The sequence below is a fragment of the Adelges cooleyi genome, unplaced genomic scaffold (assembly GCF_023614345.1).
Source record: "Adelges cooleyi isolate 19-005CV unplaced genomic scaffold, UGA_ACOO_1.1 ACOO_flye_CR_arks_rails_tigmint_CR_PRNA_30, whole genome shotgun sequence".
Taxonomy (NCBI): Eukaryota; Metazoa; Arthropoda; class Insecta; order Hemiptera; family Adelgidae; genus Adelges; species Adelges cooleyi.
In genome coordinates, this window is record NW_026095971.1 from 2877389 (window position 1) to 2901147 (window position 23759).

The 23759-nt window shown below is 30.8% G+C and overlaps 2 protein-coding genes across 4 annotated transcripts in view; one reads left to right on the forward strand and one right to left on the reverse strand.

The window, feature by feature from the left end:
- The first annotated feature begins 335 nt into the window (after positions 1-335).
- Positions 336-14408, forward strand: LOC126839190 (protein glass). 2 transcript variants are annotated; one of them, XM_050574315.1, is made up of 5 exons: positions 336-832; positions 6222-6456; positions 11325-11466; positions 11653-11847; positions 12992-14408. In XM_050574315.1, exons 2-5 carry the CDS (start codon positions 6272-6274, stop codon positions 13757-13759), a joined length of 1290 nt encoding a protein of 429 aa, XP_050430272.1. In that variant the 5' UTR covers positions 336-832; positions 6222-6271; the 3' UTR covers positions 13760-14408. The 2 variants fall into 2 exon arrangements, with proteins under 2 accessions (XP_050430272.1, XP_050430273.1); XM_050574316.1 differs by lacking the exon at positions 6222-6456.
- A 1607-nt stretch (positions 14409-16015) lies between these two features.
- The window catches only part of LOC126839189 (C-terminal-binding protein), a 39511-nt gene continuing 31767 nt past the window's right edge, over positions 16016-23759 (reverse strand). For both annotated transcript variants that reach the window (XM_050574314.1, XM_050574312.1), the window contains 9 exons: positions 21465-21795; positions 20767-20895; positions 20484-20706; positions 20282-20406; positions 20093-20192; positions 19893-20024; positions 19564-19831; positions 19128-19293; positions 16016-17488 (listed from right to left, as the gene is read on the reverse strand). In XM_050574314.1, coding sequence (XP_050430271.1) covers positions 17384-17488; positions 19128-19293; positions 19564-19831; positions 19893-20024; positions 20093-20192; positions 20282-20406; positions 20484-20706; positions 20767-20895; positions 21465-21686 — 1470 coding nt within the window. In that variant the 5' untranslated portion in view covers positions 21687-21795 and the 3' untranslated portion in view covers positions 16016-17383. The remainder of the gene's footprint in view (positions 17489-19127; positions 19294-19563; positions 19832-19892; positions 20025-20092; positions 20193-20281; positions 20407-20483; positions 20707-20766; positions 20896-21464; positions 21796-23759) is intronic.

Below are 23759 nucleotides of genomic sequence, written 5' to 3' on the forward strand. Positions count from 1 at the left end.
AATTATAAAACATGGAACATGCTTTAGCGTGCTGGCTCTTAAATAGTGATTATTTCTGATCTATAATCTCCTTGCGATTTATGATAGTATAGTCTTAACTATAGTAAATTTGTAATCCAGATCGCTTTAAGTGTCACGATTGACTGTCGGTGCGGTTAAGCCGAGTTGTTTGCCCTACGCATGCATTTGTGTACTGTATGAGAATAACGAGTTCGGTTTAAATAATAAAAAAAAAAAGCGCCAATCGTAGAGCCGAGAAGTGGACACCAGTTGTAGGCGACATAAGTAGAAACACGGGAGGACAAGTAGCGGCGTCCCTTCTGTGGTCAACCCCCATCACATGGCATTAATCGCTATCGTGTCGAGGGTCGTCATTGTCAGTGAAGTCAAAGCTAGTGTCTCAACAACACACAAGAGCTGGTGTTGTTTTTTCTTGACACTGTACTACTACCGTCGTTTTCGTTTTAGAAATAATTGATTTTTTTTCGATTACTTAAATAATAATATAACAAACTAGTCACACACTGTAAACGTCACTCGCTTAAATTTACCAAATCAATTAAATTTACTTTGTATAGTTAGTTATTTTTTTTTATTTTACGGTGCTATGCAAAATATGGTTTATTCTATAAATTCACTAAAAACGGTCACGGCAACTCGATGAACACCACCAACGTCATCTCTTCAAGCAACCGCCGAATGGATATTATTTTACCCTTAATCGTGGGTTCCGGATTTGGGTAACCAAAAATGACTTGACGCCCAAAAACGTCTACAGAAGAAGCCGATCTGTTGCAGTCCGCACAATTGGACCCGGCCGCCGCATCCACTGGTAATATTTTAAATTTGCTAATTGCTATTCACTAGGTGTTTGTCAATGTGTACTATTATTAAACACCCGTATGCCCAAAGCGATCATGATTTCCTATTAAGCGCATTCCAAAATATTAATTTTATAGATAAATTATACTTATTTAAATACAATTAAAATACCATTTTTTTAAAAATGTATATATTTGTTTATAAAACGAAATTTCAAATAAAAAATTGGAAAATGTAAATAAAATGTTTAAACATAACACAAATTATAAAAATAAATAATGTAAGTATGAATTATTCTAAAGAATATTAAGTATTGAATGGAATTTAGAGATGTATAAACTAAACTATTATCATATAATACTGTACATTATGGCTATTATAAACAACTATTTTTAAACAATTATATTATAATAAAAATAAAAAATAATTGCCTATTAGTTATTTGTAGTCATGGAGTGAACAACGGGGCGCGGTTTTTTTGGTTTGACTAATATTCTAAGCTTCAAATACTAAACCTTTCGACTTTTGTCTAATCGGACACAGTGATATAAACTTCAGCAGTGGCGTCACAAGGCTAATTTATTTTTGAGTTAGATGCCCCTTCATTTTTAAAAGAGGAGGGTGGGGTTAATTTTTGAACGGAGTGGCTTAAGGGTACTCCAGACAAATAAAAAAATACCTAGAAATCATACCACTATTATTATTACAGTTAAATTGTTATTGTTTGTTCCTGGGTTGTAAATGTAATTTCTCAATATTATGTAATATAAAAATCATGTATTGGAAGAACTATTTAAATCATTGCTGCAGTTTATAAGGTCAAAGTAACTCTTTTACTCAAATTGACTCCAAGCAATTTGCATTGACATATGAAACACGGTAAACAGCAAAATAAAAATATTTAAAAGAAAATTGCTCAAGCGAAAAATGACAAATGAAAAAGTGAACACATTCGCGATTTACAAGAAGTCTACACATAGAAAAAAAACGTAAATAGGTTAGGTTGAGGCACTAACTCCTAATAAAAACTTGACAATATTAAACTTCTACAATTCACATCATATAGGCCCATAGGCAGACTAAAAAATTTTGGGTGGGAGGCTGAAGCCTCCTCAGCCACCCCCATAAATACGCCCCTGCCACGACGCTCTAGTTAATATGAATAAATGCACCTCAGAATGGTGATTTTTAATCTTTATTGTCGGCTATGATACTTGTAGTATATACTAATAAATATTTATAGTTGGAATCAACTATAAATATTGCAGAATAGCCGAGCAGGAGTCGGTACAAAATAGAGATGGTTGGAGGAATGCAGTAGAGGCAGCTAGAGTTCTGCAGGGACCGTAAATGCTTAAGAAGAAGAAAGACAAATGTCCGGACCTTATCCTTATAATGCGTTTAAAATCCTGGTGGGAGGTTAAAAATGTAATTTATGAACTTTAAGGTACTTCTTTAGCCTATATTTACCCTTACGTTCATTTTCTTAGAATTTACTATCATTGAGCTCAAGCCTTTAACTGCACTATTTAATCTCTCCAAACCCCCCGGCAAAAAAAAAACAATTTTATAGTAAGTAGGTAAATAAGTAGGTATATATTTCTTTTTAATCACTAATAAACTTTAATTAACGCTAAAAACGCAGGCGGTCTAATAACTATAATTTGATTTAGAATTTTAACACATTTCTATTTATTTAGAACGTAGGTATATTAAAAAATGTTGGCGAGTTATTGATAAGTGTATTATGGTACCAAATTTGTTGCCACTACGCACACAATATTAGACATTCAATATCATTCAGGGGAGGTTTTGAACCCTTGGGGGCGATCGCATCTTGGGCCGTGTAGTGACTATTAAAAACTAAAAAAAAATTAAGTGGCTATTACTTACTAATTTTATTTTGTTATCAATATATTATGAGAAAATTTAAATTTATTTAGTCGTTACCTACAATTTAAAAAAAATAAAAGAGTCATACATTTTTTCAAAGAAGTATTGGTTAGTTAATATATACTTCTCAACTTCCGGTGGTATTAGGGTAAGTATTGTTTGCAACAATGTTTAATCCATTAATTGCTTTTAGTAAAAATTGAGTCGATTTTTTCGAATACATTTTTGATGGACTAAAAGACACCGGCATTTTTGTTTATATTTTCTGAAAGTTAGGGTAGGGCTGCCGGCTGTAGGTAGCCCCCTCAGCCTTCCTCTAAATACGGCATTGTAGGAAACCTAGTTTAGAGAAAATAATTTGGTCTAAATTTTGTTTTCGATTTAGCCAAATCTAAAGTTTTGATAACTCTTGTTTTGGTTCGTAGTTTATCTGAAAATATTATCGTAGTATACGGATAAAAAATTATGAAATATAAATGCGTATGTACGAAAATAAGTCATGTTTTTCTTATTATATGAAAGGAACAGAATGGTATATGAAGCTGAGGGAATTTACATTTTACTAAAATGTTACGGGCTTCCAAAATAATATGATATGTAATAGGTATAACGACATCCCTACTGTATATTATTATGCGTATTGTGAAACGCCGTTAAAAAGTTGGGATACGCGTTTATGATAATACCGACGTTCGGTGGTGGCAAGGGATCGGAGGGGGTAACTATAATACATTTCGAGCGCACTGTGCCCGGGGAATCGTTTTTCCAGAGAAACACTGGCGCGGTGTTTGTCAACCAATGAACGAAGCCCTTCAATCACCCCTCGCCTCATCCAACCGTAACCAATAACAATGCGGTTTGCACAATCCCTTTTACAATATTGTTGCCATAACGACGGTCAAACAACCACTTCACAACTAGCCAACAGCAGACTTCAGGGACAACCGCCGTTACCCGCCCATCCTGGACGCTTTGCCAAAGCGAACACGCGCTCCTTTTAAACATTTATTTTTTCCACCCTCTCGGTTCTCTTTGTATGTATACATAATATACAAAGAGAATAAATATGTTTTTTTATTTATTTATTTTTTTTTTTTATGAAAGTTGTTTTGATATTTTCGTTTCTGTGTCTGTCCACACTTTCCCTGAATCCGCATAAACCTCAATGAAGTTTTGTTATGTATAATTTAATATTTACATAATAATAACATGGTTATAACTAATAATTATTATTTTTTACGTTTACAGTAAAAAATATAACATTTATCAATATCGATATTGTAGACACAACAATTTTATTTTGTCTGCCGATATATCGAAAAGGTTAAAATGTAAAAAAAATCAGTCTAGACGATACTTTTTTTATTTTAACGAATTCGTTAAGAATGTCGAATATAGTTTTGAATATATTTTACATCAAACTAGTTACTAGTATATGTATGGGATAATTTTTTTTTATATCAACACTCAACACTTTTATTTATGATTTTAGATTTTTAAAAACACATTTTAGTTTCGATGCGAAGTTGAGAAAAATAAATATAAAAATTATGCTTGGGTAATAATGTACTAGAAATGTTTAAAATATTTTTTAAATTCTTAAGAATTTAAATTCTCACCTTCCACAGTACATGTTAATAACCGTGATAAACCACTGAATATATTATAAATATACATTGCAAAAAAAAAAAAAAGGATGCTTCTTTATTTACTTAAGAAGCCTTAAATAGACGATAGAGAAAATTACCTTTAATTTATTATTTTTTTTTATCACCCTATACCTAAAGATAATTAAAAATATGAAATTTTATTACAAATCAAATTTAAATACAACATAATAATTAATACTTGATATCGAGGCCTCCGAAGAACAACAACATAATTGTAAAATGTATCATTTTATAGAAGAGTGAATTTAAATAAATATCTTTCTAAATTATAAATCTTAAATATCTTTATAAATTATGTGATAAAAAAAAAAATAATTTTAAAAAATGCATTAATTAATTATTCGCAATCCTATTTATGGACTTTGTAAACTTTGTAACTCACCTGATTACAAAATCACAAAGACGTTTTCAGAAATTGCACTTAGGTCGTTGTTCTTCGGAAGCCGCGATGCATAGATTTCAGTTGTCTGTAAATCAATTATCTATCTTCGCATTGCCGGATTACTCTACCTTAAATTCGCTTTAGATAATACACGAATCAAAGTATTTAGAGTATTGGATTATTGCTGCAAAAATGTACGTAATACTTAAAAAAGTTACTAACAATTTACACTAACCAAAAAGTTAAAAATTGTCATAATAAAATAATTTCTTTGTTGTTCCTATTAGGTAAATGTATGAAAATGTAATGTACCTTTACCTATACCTATATTATTTAAATGGTCCTTTTATCTTACGTTGGAGAATTTTAATGTTCACACGTTGTAAATCAGCCCTGAATAAAAATAACAAATAAAATTGCAATTATGAATAGGATAGACATAGTGTTTAATCAGACTATCATAATTTGTATTTTCCACGTTTATCACCATTTGTCTTCGTTATTATTATATAGCTAGCTATAAACCACCCTAGTCAGTCAATAGTCAGTAGAAGTTGTTGAATCTAAAAACTTTGTTGATACGTAAAAAACAATATCATAAGACGTACAGTGTCATTTTTTTAATTTATTATGATTAAATAGATTTTTATTTAAGTAATTAAAATAAGAGAAATATGATTAAGTACATCATAAAAGTTAAACTATTAAAATTAACAAAAACCGACGACATTTGAAGGTATGATTTTGTTTTTTATATTTTTCCAAAATATCAAAACTTTATTTCTACTACAGAAAAAATAGTACGGCTAAGAGGTGGCAAGATTTACACCTTAAATTACAACTGTAATGCGTCCTCATAACAGAAATCGATGTAATATTGTCATATTTTAAAAATATACCTAATACAAATTTTTATTTTTAACAACGCAAATTTTAAATTTTGTTTAGCACAATAAAAAAAAGAAACTACATTAAAAATTGAAAAAACTCGTAATTAAGTACATTTCTAATAATTTTACACATAGGTACATATATTATTATATACACATATGTGTATTTACTGTAATAACATCTACCATAAACAAACTCATAATTTATTTTATTAATATTTTAATAATAATCTAAATTTAAACAGTATTATTTTTAATTTGTAAATGACAATACAGGAAAATAAGATGTAGATTTTAGTTATTACCATATGCATCCTAAATAACCTAAACACAAAATATGAAAGCAAACAGATCGTATAGGTTCCGGAGGCAATTCGGGTTCTCGGTAATTTTTCACTATACGACGTGGATACTGGCAGATTGTCTATGTAGGTTATACTTATTGTTAGTATCATACGTTATATTGTATTCATAATTATTTTTTATTGTGTGTACCTAGTTTGATTATGTACTAATATAGGCTATTTACCATTAAATTATTTCTTGTGTACATGGTTATTGCAGGGGAGGACACGGTATGGCCGGGGGTTGAGTGGTCGTCAGTACGGGGGTCGATGGATTGGTGCGCAGGTGGCGAAGATCTGTTAGGCGACCCTACGCTACTGGTGGGTGCGGGTATGTTGCACGGCCCAACGCAATTCTGCACAGATACTTGCTGTACGCCAGGGTTGGAGCAGCCTAACGAGCACACCATTCAGTTACAACAGCCAACCATCGTCACAGTCGGCGGACCTTACAAGTAAATTTTGTATTCTATTTTATTATAATATTTATTCACATTTAAGTATACACTGCACATTAAAAATAAGCATGCAAATAAGAAAATAAGCCGAAATAATATACATGTATGTACCAACCAACATTTATGTTTTGCAAATTAAAGTTTATATTTTCATAAGGCTTCAAAATACACTTAAATCATGTTCTAAAACATTTAACGAGTAAATCGTAGGACGTAGAAGGTAGCTAGGTAGGAAGGTAGTAGGACATAGGTGATATCCCTGCTGTCAAATATTATTTATTATTATAAAAAGTATGAATTATACTTTCAAACTAGTGGTGGTTGAAGTTTGGACTCGAGTGGGGTAAAAAATGTACATTTATTTTAACTACATTTAATTTAAATTACAGTACCTACAGTATATTACTATGATTTTAGTAAACAAATTAAAAATATTTTTTTACAATGTTGAGATATTATAATTGGGTTAATATTATATTTATAAATCATATTGTATTAACCGTGAAAACGTTTATTATTTATTACTTGTTCTAAATGTTGAATAATTCTAATTAGATCTAGGATTTGTTACTATAATTAGTATTTAGTGTTAACGGTTACATATTTAAGTACATATTATTAAATAATAAATCCAGTTTGAACGAACGTGAAAGTAGAAAAGTGTAACCATAGCGAAGATGCTCTTACGAAGAAATTTTATATCGAGAAAGATTGAAATTTTAGAAAGTTGAGTAAGATTGGAACACATTGGTTTACTGAGAGTTTAAAGTTGATAATGTTTTTATTCGCGAGAAAAGCCAAATGTATAGGTACTGTGTAACATGTAGTGGGCACTGTTATTGTCGACTACATATTTATCTGAGCTTTTGGTCCAATAATGAAAGGAAAATAAATCTCAAACGAATTTAAGCTTTTTATATTTGTGCAGTGTGTATGAGACTGGCTCAAAAAAACGGAACTTCTTATTTTTAAACAGGCTCATTGCTCTAAATTTTCATTATATACAAAAATTATTGAGTAAAATTGTTGTCAACAATTATAAACGTTTATACATCGCAACATACAAATAGTCAGTACAATATCCATAATCAGTAGATACTCTACTTAGTAGAGCTAAGGAAATTAAGCGAATTCAATTTGTTTAGCTAAATAAAATTTTAAATACTTGGGATAATAAATTACTTTTGGGAAACGCAGAACAATTTAATTAAAACTATAAATTGTAATATTATTTTAATTAAAGTAAAATTTCTTTGAACTATAATAAGATATATAAATAGCTATACCGTATAATAAATTATAAACATACCCGTGGGTTAGAGCCATCCCTGCAATTTTTTCCTGTTCGCGCCACTGATGGAAGATAAAAGTACTGTACTATTTCAGGATGAAAATACTTTTCAAAAACCTCATTTCAGGACAACACTGTATTAATTTCTAAGCACAGAGGACGCTACCCAGGCCATTTCTAAGACAATTTTTCGAAAAAATCTTAATTAAGAGTTTAAACTATAGTGCATACTTATAATTACAGTAATAACTAATAAGGATACTTCATTGATTGCCATTTATTTGTCAGACTACCACAGTCATTTCTATAGAATAAATTACATTTTTTTTCCTATCAAAACGGCTTTGCGTGAGACATAAGTAAGTGAGGCCAGTATTAAGAGTAGATTTAATACATTTTCACAATGTATAGATAAGAACTTTATCTATGGGGTAGCGCTTTAATTTTTTTGATATCTATAATTGATATTTTTTTATAAACAAATAAAAAATAGGGGGAAAATGAATCTTTACGAATGAATAATTTTGATTGTGTTTAAGTTATCAAAAAACTAAAAACGCTATCCCGTAGATAAAGTTCTTCTCTATACATTGTAAACATTTTATACGTTTACTGTAAATACCGCCCTCGCATTTTTGTCTCCTGCAAAACCATTTTTCGTGGATAAATTACGGGTGGGTAGCGTCCTCTTGAGCGTTTTTCTTTATAATAATAATATCTGAGTATAATATAACAGTAATAATACATTTTTAATACGAAAAGTAATTATAATAACTCATATTTGTAGGTGTACCAAAATAGTTTCCGGGAAATATTATGTTTACCTTATTTATACTCCCACGTATCACGTTCATTTATTTCAGGTTGAGTAACCGCATTGCAATTTACTTTTGTATGATTTTTTCTTCGGTAAGAAATCTTAGTAGTATTATACTAACAAGAATGTTTAATAAACTAATAAGTAACTAATACAACTAATAAAAGTGCTAATTGCTAGCAAAAAAAAACATTCATTTATAAAGTTTAATTTTTTCTCATTTTTGTTTATTAAAAAAAATTTATGAAGTATTGATATAAAAAAAACAAAAACGCTACGGCAAATAGGTATAACGTTATTTTCTATAAATTGTAAAAAATTTGGCCGATCTTCTGTTAATATTGGCCTCGCATAATTATATATAACATTTGTTAAAATAGTCTAATTAGTTTTAAATTTCTATGGAATATTCTTGAGATAAAGTACTATTAATGAATGTTGACAAACCAAAAATATATCATAAAACCTTTTCCCTAAAAGGTGTGGAAGGTTTTACTTTATTTCTCTTTTCCAAGCGAAGTTTTAGGACTAAAGGTCTAAAAATTAGACTGTAGATAAATATAGAGTGGGGCTATAACATAATAGTTTACGTATACTATACGTAAACTATTATCTATTTCTTTAAAATCTGTAGTCAAACTTTTTTGTATTAAGAAAAAATAAAAAAAAAGGGAAAAATTTCACCTAGATTGTTGTAAATTTCTAAGTTTTTATGTGCGAGTTACTACTAAAGGAACCAATATTTATAAGAGAAAAGTTTTTCATTTTTTTAATTCTTATATTTTCGTGTTAATTGTTGGACAATACATAAAAAAATTACCTAAAAAATTTCGAGATAAACTGTTCAGTTTCCCAGAACTGTGTGACGTTCACCTGAGTAAATATTACCAAGTAAATATTATCCAAGTTGAAAAAAGAAAGCCAACTAACTGCCTAAAAGATCTGCGGATGTCTAATCTAAAAATAACATTTCTATCATAGTCATTAATAGATTTGGTACTATTAATTAACAATGTAAACATATAAATATATTTATATACATACAACAGTGGTTTCGTATAATAATAATAACCATATTACAAATAGACGCCCTTTGTCAGGTAACTAGCATACTAGAGTTTATGGATACATCCAATTAATTAATAAATGCTAAAATTAAACTTAGGGTAATGTGTATTACGTAGTTAATAGTTAATACATCTACTATTTCCTGTATTAGTTAACGATATTTATTCTTTGAAAATGTTTTAAGAAGAATGGTAGGTTACTATAAAACATATATTATCTTTTTTTGGTAATAATAATGATATCATTAATAAAAATTTAGGAGTACATAATTCATATGAATAAAGTACAAAATTTCAATAAAAACAATACGTACACAACTTTTGAAAGTTTACTTTTTAATTGTTGAACGTATATAGTATACTTACCGAAAATACGGTATGTCAATATAATTTCATATTTTTACAATGATTAATAATAAATATGGATAATACCTATGCATACCTGTTTTCGGTGAGTTTTACAATTAGTATGCAACGGTTCAATTATTTAAGGATGATTGGAGCTTCCAGAGCTATTTTGAGATATCTAATTTATTGATAATAAACTTTAGTTTACATTAAACAACGTTTGATTGTGGCTATTTTATTTTATTTGCAGTTATAACGACAATACACCTAGAACATTATTACTTGTTCTCAATGAATATATATTTATTACAAAACAAAAATATTTGTTTATGTTTTTTTTTGTTTGTTAGTTAACAGTTGCAATATTTATATTTTTAATAGCTAAAATACTGCACAATGGTCCGTGTTCTGGGATATGTATATAACTTTTTATATTAATATCTATATAAGAATACGCTCGATATCAAGTTTATTATGGCTGCCTTCTACCATGACCGGTAAAAAATGAATTGATTATTTCATTATACTCGTAAGTCATAACAAATAACTATGATATAATTATTATGTATTACATAATTAATTTACTACAAATCTATCAAACGTAGCAGTTAATTACAAATCTAAGGACTTTTTAAATTTTAATTAGGAGATAACACGTATTTAAAACTAAATAGTAATACGTATAGAAAGACTACAATCAATTGTTCAGTAAACCTTAATTAGGTACTTTATTGAAACACAAATTCTAATAATCTAAATAGGAAAATCAAATTTATAGAATTTATTTAGCAAATCATAATAATAACAATGATCATCATCATTGTTATAAGCAGTTAAAGTAGATTTTAAAAACTTTTAACTATGCCTTAAATCTTTATAGTTAAACAAATATTATTCGGCGAAACGACTTGTAACCACGCCGAACCATTGTCCGTTATAAATTCTGAATTATCTAACGAAACCAACTACACATTAGTTTAAAGAATTTATCCTTATTCCCAAGGGCGGATCTAGGAATTAAAAAAAGCAGGGGCTAGAAAAAATTCACTTAAAATACATGTAAGTAATAGTCATTGAGTTAACTTTTATACAGTAAAAAAGTTCTATAATATTCAATTATATTATGTTATGAAAAAATAGCACTTTTAATGCATACAATAGTACATAATAGGAAAGGAATTCAGCCCCCAAAGCCCCTTGTATCCGTCCTTGCTTATCCTAATAAGTTCATGTTTTGTTATAAATTATGGTCGGTACCTATTTAACGTTAAAACCAAAATGAATAACAATATTTTAAATTATCAATATTGTACTTGTGAATAAGCATTAATTTTACTTGCAGTAAACCGTGTGGAGATAACATGGCAGATGTATTATTGTCTCTGAAGCACACAGTATCGACTCCTCAATCTTCTAACGAACACCATCAACACCATGATCAGGGATACTCATTATCGGCCAGTAATGTAAGGAACTTCGATAGTGTAAGTAAAAAAAAAAAAAAATAAATAAAAGTAAATGACAGACCCATACATTTTTAAAGATCTCGATAATGGAAACACGAAAAATTCAAAAAAAAAAATACTATAATGAAAACCAAAACGTTAAAAGTTATATATTTTTTTTTAAATAACAGTATTTACTAATAGTTAATTAATAACGTTCTACAGGATGATTCTCCACCGCTTGTAGACTATGATGGATCACCGTACGGCGACCAGACGTGCTGGACAACTTTAGGCGGTCATCAACAACATTTACAACAACAGCAACAGTATCCGAGCATGAGCGTGAACGTCAGCATGAACATGACAATGCACGGATATCCACCGTTACACGGCGACACTCAGTTCGGGTGTCAATCGGTAATACAACTATAAAAATAGCATTACTGAATAACTCATAAAACATAAGGAACACAAATAAATTACTGATATGAAACTCGTGCACTTGACAGCAGCTAAGGGCGATATAAATTAAAAAAATTCTTCTGTCCTAGGAATTAAAAAGGCCCCCAACACGAAATTCGAAGAGTGGAATTAAGAAAGCTCAGCAGATTTTTAATTAACGATTTAAAAGTGTTCTTGAGTAAGGCTGTTTAGTGTATAGTTGTTACTTATTACCGAAAACCGAAACCCCCAACCACAATATTATATGTAAAATGAAGTCCATAACCGCAATGATAAAAATTAAGACATTTAAAGTTTTTCTTTTTTTAATAAAAAATCTGTAACATGTAGGTATTCACAATTCACGAGTTGATTAGGAGCTAAGCACATATTAATGCGTATTTAACTGTGTAAAGCCAATAATAAATAATAATTAATAAACAAAAATAAAGCTTAAGGCAATGAAGTTACTGTAATACAAAATGTTGAAAGTAGTACCGAAATTGTTAACACTCGCGGTCGAGGCCTAGGTGCAAACAAAATTTCTAAGTTCGTGTTTAAAAAAAATTTTAGCACAGCAAAAATATTAGTAAACCTTACAAATAAAAAGTATTTAATTTTCTAATTTTTAGTTTTTTAATTAATTAATAATATCCTTATTAGTATTACTTACTAATATTAATCCATGGTTGGACTCAGACCTAACTATTTTCTTGGCCATTTTTATTTAACATAGAATAGGTTATTCAGGAGGGAATAACCTAATAAAAAGCGTTACGATGACCGGGAAACACAATCTAACCTAATCTTTTTATCTGTCGACGACAATAACCCTGTTCCAAGTAATCCAAGCCTAACATTACTATAGACCCGAAGAGATTTTTTTTGCCATAAAATGATAACTTGTTAACATTTTAAGAATATGCGCGTTTATACTTTGATGTAGGTAACCTTGAACATATTTGAGATAGACACTTGTCTAAATATTGCCCGTATACCGAGGGCTTATAACAGTAATGGAAGGTCTTACTCTTAGCCCTTCAAGTTTTTACCGCATTTATGAATATGGGGTCTTAAGAAATAACGGCTAATTTCATATTATGTGTTGCGGCTCTCTTAGGTCGGTTGGGCGTTGCCGACTTCGACTTCACCAGTACACCATCACGGACAAACGGCGCACCACCAAGGCCTGATGAGTCCGTTAGTGCCGATGGGCTCTAACTATCCGTCCGGCGGTGCGACTTACTCGTTCACAGCCGATTTCCGGCCACAAGAACTGCCGCCACCGCCGTTTGCATGCAACATCGACGACGTTATGGACTGCGAGGAGCGCAAACCCACGGAGCTGGTAATGTCGACGGGAGGTGGCGAGTGCGTGCCAGCTAACGGCGGCGGCGGCGGTGGTGGTTCCGGATCGACGTCGGGAGAAGACGGATGCCGACCGAACTTGTGTCGAATATGCGGCAAGACGTACGCGCGGCCGAGCACACTGAAGACGCACTTGCGAACGCATTCCGGCGAGAAACCGTACCGGTGCGACGACTGCAACAAATCGTTTAGCCAAGCAGCCAACCTGACCGCGCACGTTCGCACTCACTCCGGTGAAAAACCGTTCCGGTGTCAAATCTGTGACCGCCGGTTCTCGCAGTCCTCCTCGGTGACCACGCACATGCGCACCCACTCAGGCGAGCGGCCGTACCGGTGCCGGTTGTGCAAGAAGGCGTTCAGCGACTCGTCCACCCTAACCAAACACCTGAGAATACACTCCGGCGAGAAACCGTATCAATGCAAGCTGTGTCTGTTGCGGTTCTCGCAGTCGGGCAACCTGAACAGGCATATGCGAGTCCACAGCGGCATGAACGGCGCCGACATACTGTTACCTGTATGACGGTGGCGGACGGCCGGGCACCAAATATACCGTCATCAAGAAATTTTCCCGTAATTGTGTCACCCTAATCATATCCTAAGCTACGATAGTTATGGTCGTGCGGATGACGTCAAACCCTAACAACTTTTATCACCCAAAAACTGCAAACGTCAAAACGCGTTAAGCTACCTCCTTGTGTGTGTACCAAGCCGTAAGTGTACATAAAAAAAGAAATTGTTAAATCTAAGTTATTAAAAAGTAAGACATCTTTAAGATATAAACATTTTTAACTACTAGTATAATTCAGTAACTTTAAGTCAAACTAGATAACATTTTAAGTCGGTAAATTATGTTTTTAACTTACAGAGGCTGAAGTATTCGTGTTTATTTTTGGGGGGTATCGAAAATTTTCCTAATAATACAGTAAGAGAAAACCCTAATAGGTAGTGTTATGTCATAATTCCCCATCATTTTTTTTACTGAACACCAGACACAAGTTTCAAATATAGGCGGGTTAAGGAACACTATTAGTTGAACAAATTTAGTAATTCATAGTCATTGAATACAAAATGATTGTTACAGTGTGAGTTATTTATCAAAATAGTCATTATAAGAAACACATAAGGTACACCTTATTAAATTATACTTGAAGAGAGATTTGAGGAAAAAATATTTTGAAAGTTAAAATATTTTTTCAATATTTTTAAAACGATTTTTTTTCCATAATTAATGTACTACAGGGCGTTACTACGCTTTTGTAATAACGCCATAGGAATGATAAGTACATTCTGGTTTTTAAACACTGTGTTAGAGCAGCAATATTAAAACAGAAATCACATTAATAGTGGATCGGATTTCCCTTTAGTATTAATGTTAATATTTTCCCCTTTAAACCATTTTACCTAGTTTTTGTCTTCCAAAATTGTTTTATATTATTAATTGTGACTCAACGAACTCGTTCATTTGAGCTCACCTTCATGAATAAATAATTTATTGTTAACACTAGACAGGACACTTTTAATAGGCTCAAGCGTCAAACATTGTAATGCCTTTATTTAAACATTTTAGCGATTAGCATACTTAATCGATATTATGAGATGCGCACATGTCTTAAAATTCAACTATTTCTATAACTCACAACAAAAAAACAATTGCTTAATAATAATAAAATAAGGCGGGCCGAGTACAGCCTTACCAAAAGTAAACACAAGAGTTGGCTTTTATTTTATTAATATTACAACATGGTTATTTACAAATTTTGTATCGTTTACTACAGTTGAATGAATTTTCCGTAGCTTAATTACATACTGATTTATTTGTTCCCAATACCTACCTACCTAATAAAAAGTCCCAACGTACATTGTGTATATATTTTTTTTTTTTTTTTTTATGGCGGAATACCGCATTTACTCTAAGCTTACAAACTACAAGAATAGTGTTTCAAGTACAGAAGCTGTTGCTATGGAATAATTTATAAAATACACCAATATGTACGATATTTATACGTTATTATAATAATTTTTGTTTTATTTTTTAATTTTTTAAGTGTATTCTCAATCTAGTCAATATTTTATGTAATTATAATTATAAATTAGTCATAATAATAAATGCATGTACACAAGTATTATTTTTTTGGTTTTATCCTTAAAACTTTTACACACAAATCATAATGAATGGTATCAGAAGTTTAGGTAAATATAGGCCGTCACTGATGTCGCTATCACCAGACAGCTTTACGTGTACAATAATTTGGTTATTTGTACTTATGTATTCCGGTTAACATGACACAATGTCAAAGAAACACTAATGTTTGGCCAACTTCACTGGTAAAAAAAAAACCTTCAAAGGAATATTGAATAATAATTGTTGTGTACTGGCTGAATAACTACTTCCAATTTCATGACTAACAAAGAATAAAAAAAACAAAACATTAATATTATTGTTCCATGCAACACTAATATATTGTAATTTCTCAAATAAAATATTAAATGTTACACTTATTTTTTTATCTTTACAACTTCTAAAATAATAGTTTAAATTGTATTCGATAAATTTGTTTGCTTTTTTAAATTTTATATGTACAAATTTGAATTAAAAAAAAAAATTTGGGCCCAGCCAAATATTAATCGATCGATTTGTTTACTTAACAGAAATACATAAAAGTATAGTAATAATAATTAAATTAATCATTAAAATATTAAACAAATTAAGAATTACATCACCTTTTGTTTTACTTAAGATTAAAACAAAAATTGTTTTATTACAAAATATTTTGTATGTACGATGATACATGTCAATATATGCACAAGACATTCATTGTTTTATCTTTATTGAAAGATATAATTTTAAGTCAATGGTTTACTATATTGTGTTTATTTTTTTACAACTTTAACTTAAATTTAGGTCTAGTTACAACACAAAATACAACTAAAACATAAAATCTATTTTAATTCTTAAAACGATACCTATTTAATTTTAAAAGGGTTTAAGACACAATTTTCGTCGTTAATATATATATATACACAAATATCCAATTGCTCATACTTGTATATCGTATAACAGTTTCATAAATTAAAATATTGCGTGAGTGTAATTATGTAGTGTGTTCACTGTTTTGTGTATTACATGAATTTGACATGAGGAAAAAAACAACTAAACATCATAATTATACATACATATGCATAATATATTTTAACATTTATATATATTTAATAACCGTTAAAATGCATTAAAAATTAATCTATTGTAAGCTGAAAAATCAGTCGTACCAGTATGGTACACAAAGAATAAAAAAAATACAGTAAAACATTAAAAAAAATTATTTTCTTATTCCCCCACCCTGCCTACAATTGTTGTATTCTAAATAGTCAGTACAACTGTATATGATCTCCATTTGAATAATACAAAATAATAAACAGTTAGACACACTAAACAGTTAAAAAGTTCCATTATCAAACGTAATGTATTAATCACTACTAATTAATGTGATGTTGCTATTTACAGTTAAAATAATAATTTTTTAAAAATCTTGCCATTTAATTTTAACGAAAAAACATAAATTTATATGCTCTTGTTTCTGCAAGAACCCAGTGCTTATTCCCCGTTCAATTAATTTTTTGTTAATTGATTTATTCTGTCAGTTGTAAAAATAACAACAAAACCGATACTATAAATCAATTAAAATAATATGTTATATTATTTACACATTGTTATTAATATTATTATTTAATCTTTTTACATAATAGATAGTAAATCCACAAATCCAAAATTTTAACAAATTTGCTTCAAATGAATTATATTATTTTTTTATATAACGAAAAGATTGCACTTATGGTTACCAGAATCAATTTGAAAATACTATCTAGGTTGTTTTGGACCAAATGAATTCATAACCATTACAAAAGATACACTTTTTTTTTGAGCATTTCATGACCCAAGGCGTCCAGTTTTAAGGTTTATATATAAATGTACCCATAACATAATATGGTATTTAAGACAAATACTACTTCTATGTAAAACAAACATAAAAACTGTCACAAAAAACACGACAATAGTTCACGGATGATCTCATTTAATTTTTATAATTTGACCAGTCACGTTTTAATGAAATCTGAATTAGCATTAGAGGAGTAGAAAGTACTCCTTTCATACGACAGGCCTATACGTCAGGGACGGACTACTTTGGCTCACGTTATTCGTATTGTCACGGTCGTTTTGTCCAGAAGTGTATGGAAGTTGGGTGTTAACAAACTAAAAAAAAATATAAATATAAAAATATAAAGGTTCAGTATAAAAAAAAAAAAATTGTAAACACAAAATTCCCGAAGCGTGTCAACATTAATATTATAAAAGCGATCACGAAGTTTACCGCCAAGGGCGCAGCGACAAATCAAGAAACGGAACATTAAGAAAAAACCATACAAATAATTAAACCATCCCTAGGACGCCTTGAGAAGTTAATTAATATGATTACATACATGTCATTTAACTATATAGTACACACATTATTATCATCTCAGTCATCGGACCGCGCCCTTTCTCATAATTTGCAAACACTAATTTTAAGCTATACATATAGACTTTATTATTGTTAAAAAAATAATTTACTTTTTAATCAGCATACAATATTTAATTTAAGAAAATGTAACATTATTTAGAACATATTATTTATACCGTTCTACTATTAAAGGGTGCCAATAAAAAAAAGATCACCGAGAAAGAACAATTTAAAGCTAAACAAAAAAATGTTATAAAAGACCAAACTTAGTTTATTTCCTTTTCACTTAATTACAATATAAACGAATTAACAATTCAAGACGAAATCAATCCATTTACACCTTTTTTAATCATTTCAAACTTAACGAGTGTTTTACATATAGTTTTTTAATAAATATCAACTAGATGTTAAAAAAAACCAAATGATATGTAATAATTATACAAAAATAAGGAACTAAGTTGGTCGATTATTTATATATATAAAAAAAATGTATATTTCAGTTGTGTACACAAATCACAGCGCATAATATTAGTATTCTTTTAGGCTTTATGATACAAATTTAAATTCTATTTTTGCCATATATAAAATTGTATATTATATATAGCAATAATGTTATATATATATAGTAAAAATTTGCAGTTAATTTTAGCGAAATTATGCCAAACATTGAAATCCAAACGGCGTAAATTTTATTTTTATACCAAAGAATAAAAATCGCTTAAAACCGGTATAATTGGAACAATTCATTTTTTTGCTCAGGCAAACCCTCTAATAATTAACAGGCGTAGCAACACAGATCACAGTATTAGTAAAGCAAAATAAATACAAATAGCAACATCAATAATATTATTTCAAACTTATGGACGTAAGCAATAAAGTCAATTTAGTATCAATGGAACAAAGGAAATTTGAGTGAGGCCTTTATTGCGGAATTTGCACAAAATAACTTCCTATGAATTGTAATAAATGATGAAGTAGTAAAAAAAGACTATTGGCACTAAATTAAAGCAGTACGTAACCCGACTGTAATATAATTTAAACTGTTAAAAATGTTTATAATATTATAAAAATAAAAATAAATGTTAGGTGCAGTAAAAATAAGTAAAAAATTACCAACATAAATGTTAATATATCATTTTTTTCTTACAAGAAATACAATCAAAGTGAATTTAACATTGAAATATTAATTTTACTGTTCATGTATGTTCTTGCATTAAAGGTTTTTCCTAAGTAGGTAAAATGTCCATTTAATATTTCTATGATGCAGGTCGGATGAATGGGAGTTTACATATTTAATTTTTTTGTTTTTACAGAGGAATGAGAGGCGACGGAGACAGGCAGTGCTCAAGGCACTGAATCCGCCCCGCTACTGACAGACGGCAGATTACTCACTAATGAATGTGGGAGAACAGATGCAGGTGGAGCCGATTGTGAACTTGGGGGTGCTTGTTGTGGAGGCGGCGCTGCGGCAGAGCCCGACCCGGGCACATTGTCGTGTGCAGTAGTAGAATGGGCTTGTTGTACTGGTAAAGATCCTGCACCAGCCCCAGCATAATACCTATGTAAAAATAACGATTTTAAAGATAACATAAAATAGATCAGTTAGAATGTTTTTCTAGAAAAGTTAAAGTTCATTGATACAACATAGATTATACGTGAAAAGAGATTCAATTGTGGGTTATCTTGTATCAGCTGATCCACCCTGCTTACCCACACTTACTAGCTAATCTCTTCTCTTTCCCCTATCCTAACTCTTATTAATTCTATATTGTTTGAAAGTTTCAAATCAATGTATCCCATGAGTCAAACTCCTTTCTTGTTTACTAACCCTCCATTCATGGCGTCAGGATTAGTGGCGGCGGCAGCTGCCGCTGCTGCTGCTGCTGAAACACTGGCGACTGCAGCTTGGTGCGGATAACTGGCTGAGGCGGGAAAATACTCTTTGTTGACACAATTCCGTAGACATTCAGGTATGCGACCAACGATCGCACGACGAATTTCACTAGCGGCCATTTCTCGTAGTTCTGTGCAACTGGCATCGGAGTAGAAAGCAGCATGCGGCGTACACAATAAATTAGGGGATTCTTTTAAAGGTCCTAAAAAATAAAATGTATTTTAAAACATCTAAATTAGAGTATTATAATTTATAAAATATACCTTGAAGAACATTAAATGGTTCATTTTCATGAACATCTAAGGCTGCGGCTCTAATACGCCCTTGTTTTAAAGCCGTTGCGAGTGCGTCGTCATCAACTAGACCACCTCGAGCGGTGTTTACTAGGAAAGCTCCTAATAAATAATAAATATTGTATTATTAAAATAATGTGGTATTTTATTTTACTAATGTATGGTCTAACCTGGCCTCATTTGTTTAATGGTGAACTCATTTATGAGGTGATGATTATGTTCATTCAAAGTACAATGCAACGATACACAATCCGATTGGAACAACAAATCCTAGTTAAATTTGTACAAATAAAATTTTAGTTAACAACTGTGTAACATTAGGCTATAACCACACTTTTATCAAGGCTGATAAAACTTACTTGTAATGTATAAACTCTAGTTAAGCCCAAAGACTTTTCAATTCCATCGGGTAGGTAAGGGTCATAAAAAATAACATTGAAGCCGAATGCTTTTGCTCTTAATGCAACTGCTGATCCAATACGGCCTGATGATCAAATAAAAACTCTTTAGTTATATATACTAAATTAGATTTAATTTAGTATATATATATTGACTTATTACCTAAACCAACAATCCCTAGAGTGTCTCCACGAATACGAGCACATCCTTGAGCTGCTTCGCGCACTTGTTCTGGGCCAGTGAATTTTTTGCCTTCTCTGACCATTTGTGCTAGCCAGTACGTTCTACGATACAGGTTCAATATCAAACAAAGTGTTGTATCAGCCACTTCTTCTACTCCGTACCCTGGCACATTACACACTGCAATGCCTAATTCACCAGCAGCCTAAGCATAAAAAACTCTATAAAAATAACTGACCAGATTAAAATTAAATATGACACCAACCTTAACATCAATATTATCAACCCCACTTCCTATTCGTACAATTATTCGAAGAGTCTTAAATTTTTCTAAATCTTCTTTTGTTAGGACAATAGTGTGCCACATCAAAGCACCGACAGCTTCATTTAAAACCTGTAAAATGAATCTTATTATAAAAATCATTGACAAAATTTGAACATAATTTTGTAAATTAAATAAACAACTAATAAATATCCTTCCATAATTTACATGCACTTTATTTATTAATTATTAAAAAAAAAAAAAAATAATAACCTAACGTCCCGAAAATTATTGGAGCTTTTTTTAGTACTATAAAAATAAGTATAATTATTAGACAATTCTTTTAACATCACAATCAACACGTATTCCAAAGATTATTTTTAATAGGTTATATTAATAATATTATAAAATAGACTACGCTACGCACCCAATAAAATCCATATTTTTTGGTGATTACCTAAATTTTTTTAACCCCCCAAGTTAAGGGTTTCGATTATTACTATTAATAAACTCCGATACAAAAAGTTGTACTTATTAACAGTAAATTTAAAACCATAAGTACTTTTTTTTTTAAATGTATACCTTTTTTTAATCCATAAATTATTGTTAAAATAACATAAATAGATCTTTTAAAATTACCAATACTCGTTACATTGTTTGAATTTTAATAGTTATTGGTAAAAACAAGTTATTAAACATACTTTTTCGTGTATTTCAGAAGTGGATTGGGCGTCGCAAAACGCAACTGTTGCAACATCTTTCAAGATGGGCATTTCTATTGAACAGTCTCTGCCGTCCAACAGAGCGACCAATGGCCTTGTTTGTATAGGCCCATTAGTGATGATGTGTCCGGCTCCAGACCCTGCGCCCCGTATAGATGTATCGAGTCTTGTCCTTTTTGTGATCATTTTCCGTTTGTCCATTACTGGACTACTAACACGTTTGTTTAATCCTTGCGTTTTGACTGTTTATCTATTACGGGCGTTCCTAAGACATCCAGATCATACCTGTCGGTGACTGGGGGAAGGGAACCTGTAAACACAAAATGAGATAATACAATAAACTTTATTTACGCTTAAAATACAAACGGAATAAAGATATAATAAAAAAGATTAAAACTGAGAGAGAGCAGTTACTTGTTCCTTCCTGTCGCACATAATTCATAAAATATCGGGACTGGGAAAAGTGTCTTTTAATTTAGAAACTTTTTTCTTTTTAAAGTCCCGTGTCCGGAAGAGGAATACGAGGGAAAAAATTACAAAACTTTATTCGTCGATATCTGGCCCAGCCCATCTAAAAAGCTATAATGTACTTAAAAGTTTGTTTTCAAAGCTTGGGAGATTCGCGCAAAACTTGACGGGCGGGGCAGAAGAGGGGTAAAAGAAAGTTTTCTTTTATTTTATATTACGTTACACGACGCTAAACAGAGGGGAAAAGCGCGAAGGGTGCGGCAATAAGGCAAACGGTCAGACAACACGTTTTTTCCCGCACATAACAGGTCTACCTCTATTTGCACGAGTTAGAGCAAATTCAACTGGAGGAAAAATAATAAGGTAAAATCGGACCACTTGTTCGCGCCCAAGATTTCACTTTCGTCGAGCTTGAAATACTAACACGGTAGTGATCGTTATACTATTGAAAAATTAAGTAAAGGTATTATAGAAAAGTATTGCACGTTTTTCGTTCGCTTTAAAAAGGTTGCTTTATCGTTTTACAATAAAATACAATTTTGCTTAACGGCGTCAATAAGTTGAAGGAAAAAATATGATAATTTATTTTACAGCGAAAACTTATCGAAGGCCTTTGCGCGATATGCATTTTTGTTAGAAGATAAATACCATTTAATATTCGATGCTTTTTTTTTTGAAAACATTTTGCTAGAAACATTTAATATGGAAGTTGTCGATAATGGCTTATAAGTCATAGAAATTGATTTTTTGGTTGTCAAAATGAACAATACGTTTTTTCACCTTAAAAATTGCAAACAATAAGATCTGAATATTTTCGAAAGCTTTTGGTTTTGTCTCATGTCTTTTATAAGACAACATTGATTACCGAGAAAATGTCAATTCGTTTTCTCATTTTATTATTTCCTAACATAGAATATTACGTAGTTATTATCCCCTTCTCTTGTAATTACGCCACTTGCGTGCCACAAATTCAAAATGTATAGAGTTTTATAAGGCTATATAACAAATTGGTCGTAGATCGAAAATACCATTAGAGCCAGTATAAGAGGTATGTTAATCAGTTAAGAAAACTGGTTGACACTACTACCTAACGTTATCGTGCGACGATTTTCTTGGACTCCGTTGGACACAGAATGAAGTTACTTCTCTTTAACGTTCAGATTTTTTCCGTAGAAACGGGGCGCGGCTATTACTACTATCTCCTAAGCACACATAAAAATAAATACTTTGCGAGGATGTTGGATAAAATCTATTATTATTATTCGAGTAGGTACTTAATTCGGCGACACGGTTGCGTAGTTTTATTAAGTAAAAAAAAAAACGAATAAATTGTTTGTTTTAAATCATGAAAACCAAAACTTTTTATCGGACTATACACTGTCCTCCCATTGTCGTTTGTAAGATTAAAACGGGAAACTTTTTAACCGACCGAAAAATTCAATAACAATTACCCGTAGGAAATTATCCATCATACAGGGGCTAATTGAGATTATATACGATTATTATTAGAGAAACCGGACTATTTCTAAATAATCGTGTAAGACAGCGTAGAATATACAATAATATTTATTGTTGTGTAATTATTGCACAGAGTGGGAAAAAAGCTTTGACTAAAACTCCGCTCTGTCTTTCTGTTAGCAGAGTAGAGCGGATATTATCGAATTACTCGTATAAATAACAGCATAATATTACCGATTACGATATAGCACTAAGAATTGAGTGTAATTTGAAAAATATTAAGTATAGCTGCTGTGGTGTTAAATACGGTGTTAATCGTAGTTTTAATAATATTTTAGAAAATAAAAT

Excerpts from the sequence above, each read along its gene's own strand:
- LOC126839190 (XM_050574315.1), top strand. The coding sequence starts at position 6,272 with ATGGATTGGTGCGCAGGTGGCGAAGATCTGTTAGGCGACCCTACGCTA. Across the intron at positions 6,457-11,324 it reads ACAGTCGGCGGACCTTACAA|TAAACCGTGTGGAGATAACA; the intron begins GTAAATTTTGTA and ends TTTTACTTGCAG. Across the intron at positions 11,467-11,652 it reads ATGTAAGGAACTTCGATAGT|GATGATTCTCCACCGCTTGT; the intron begins GTAAGTAAAAAA and ends AACGTTCTACAG.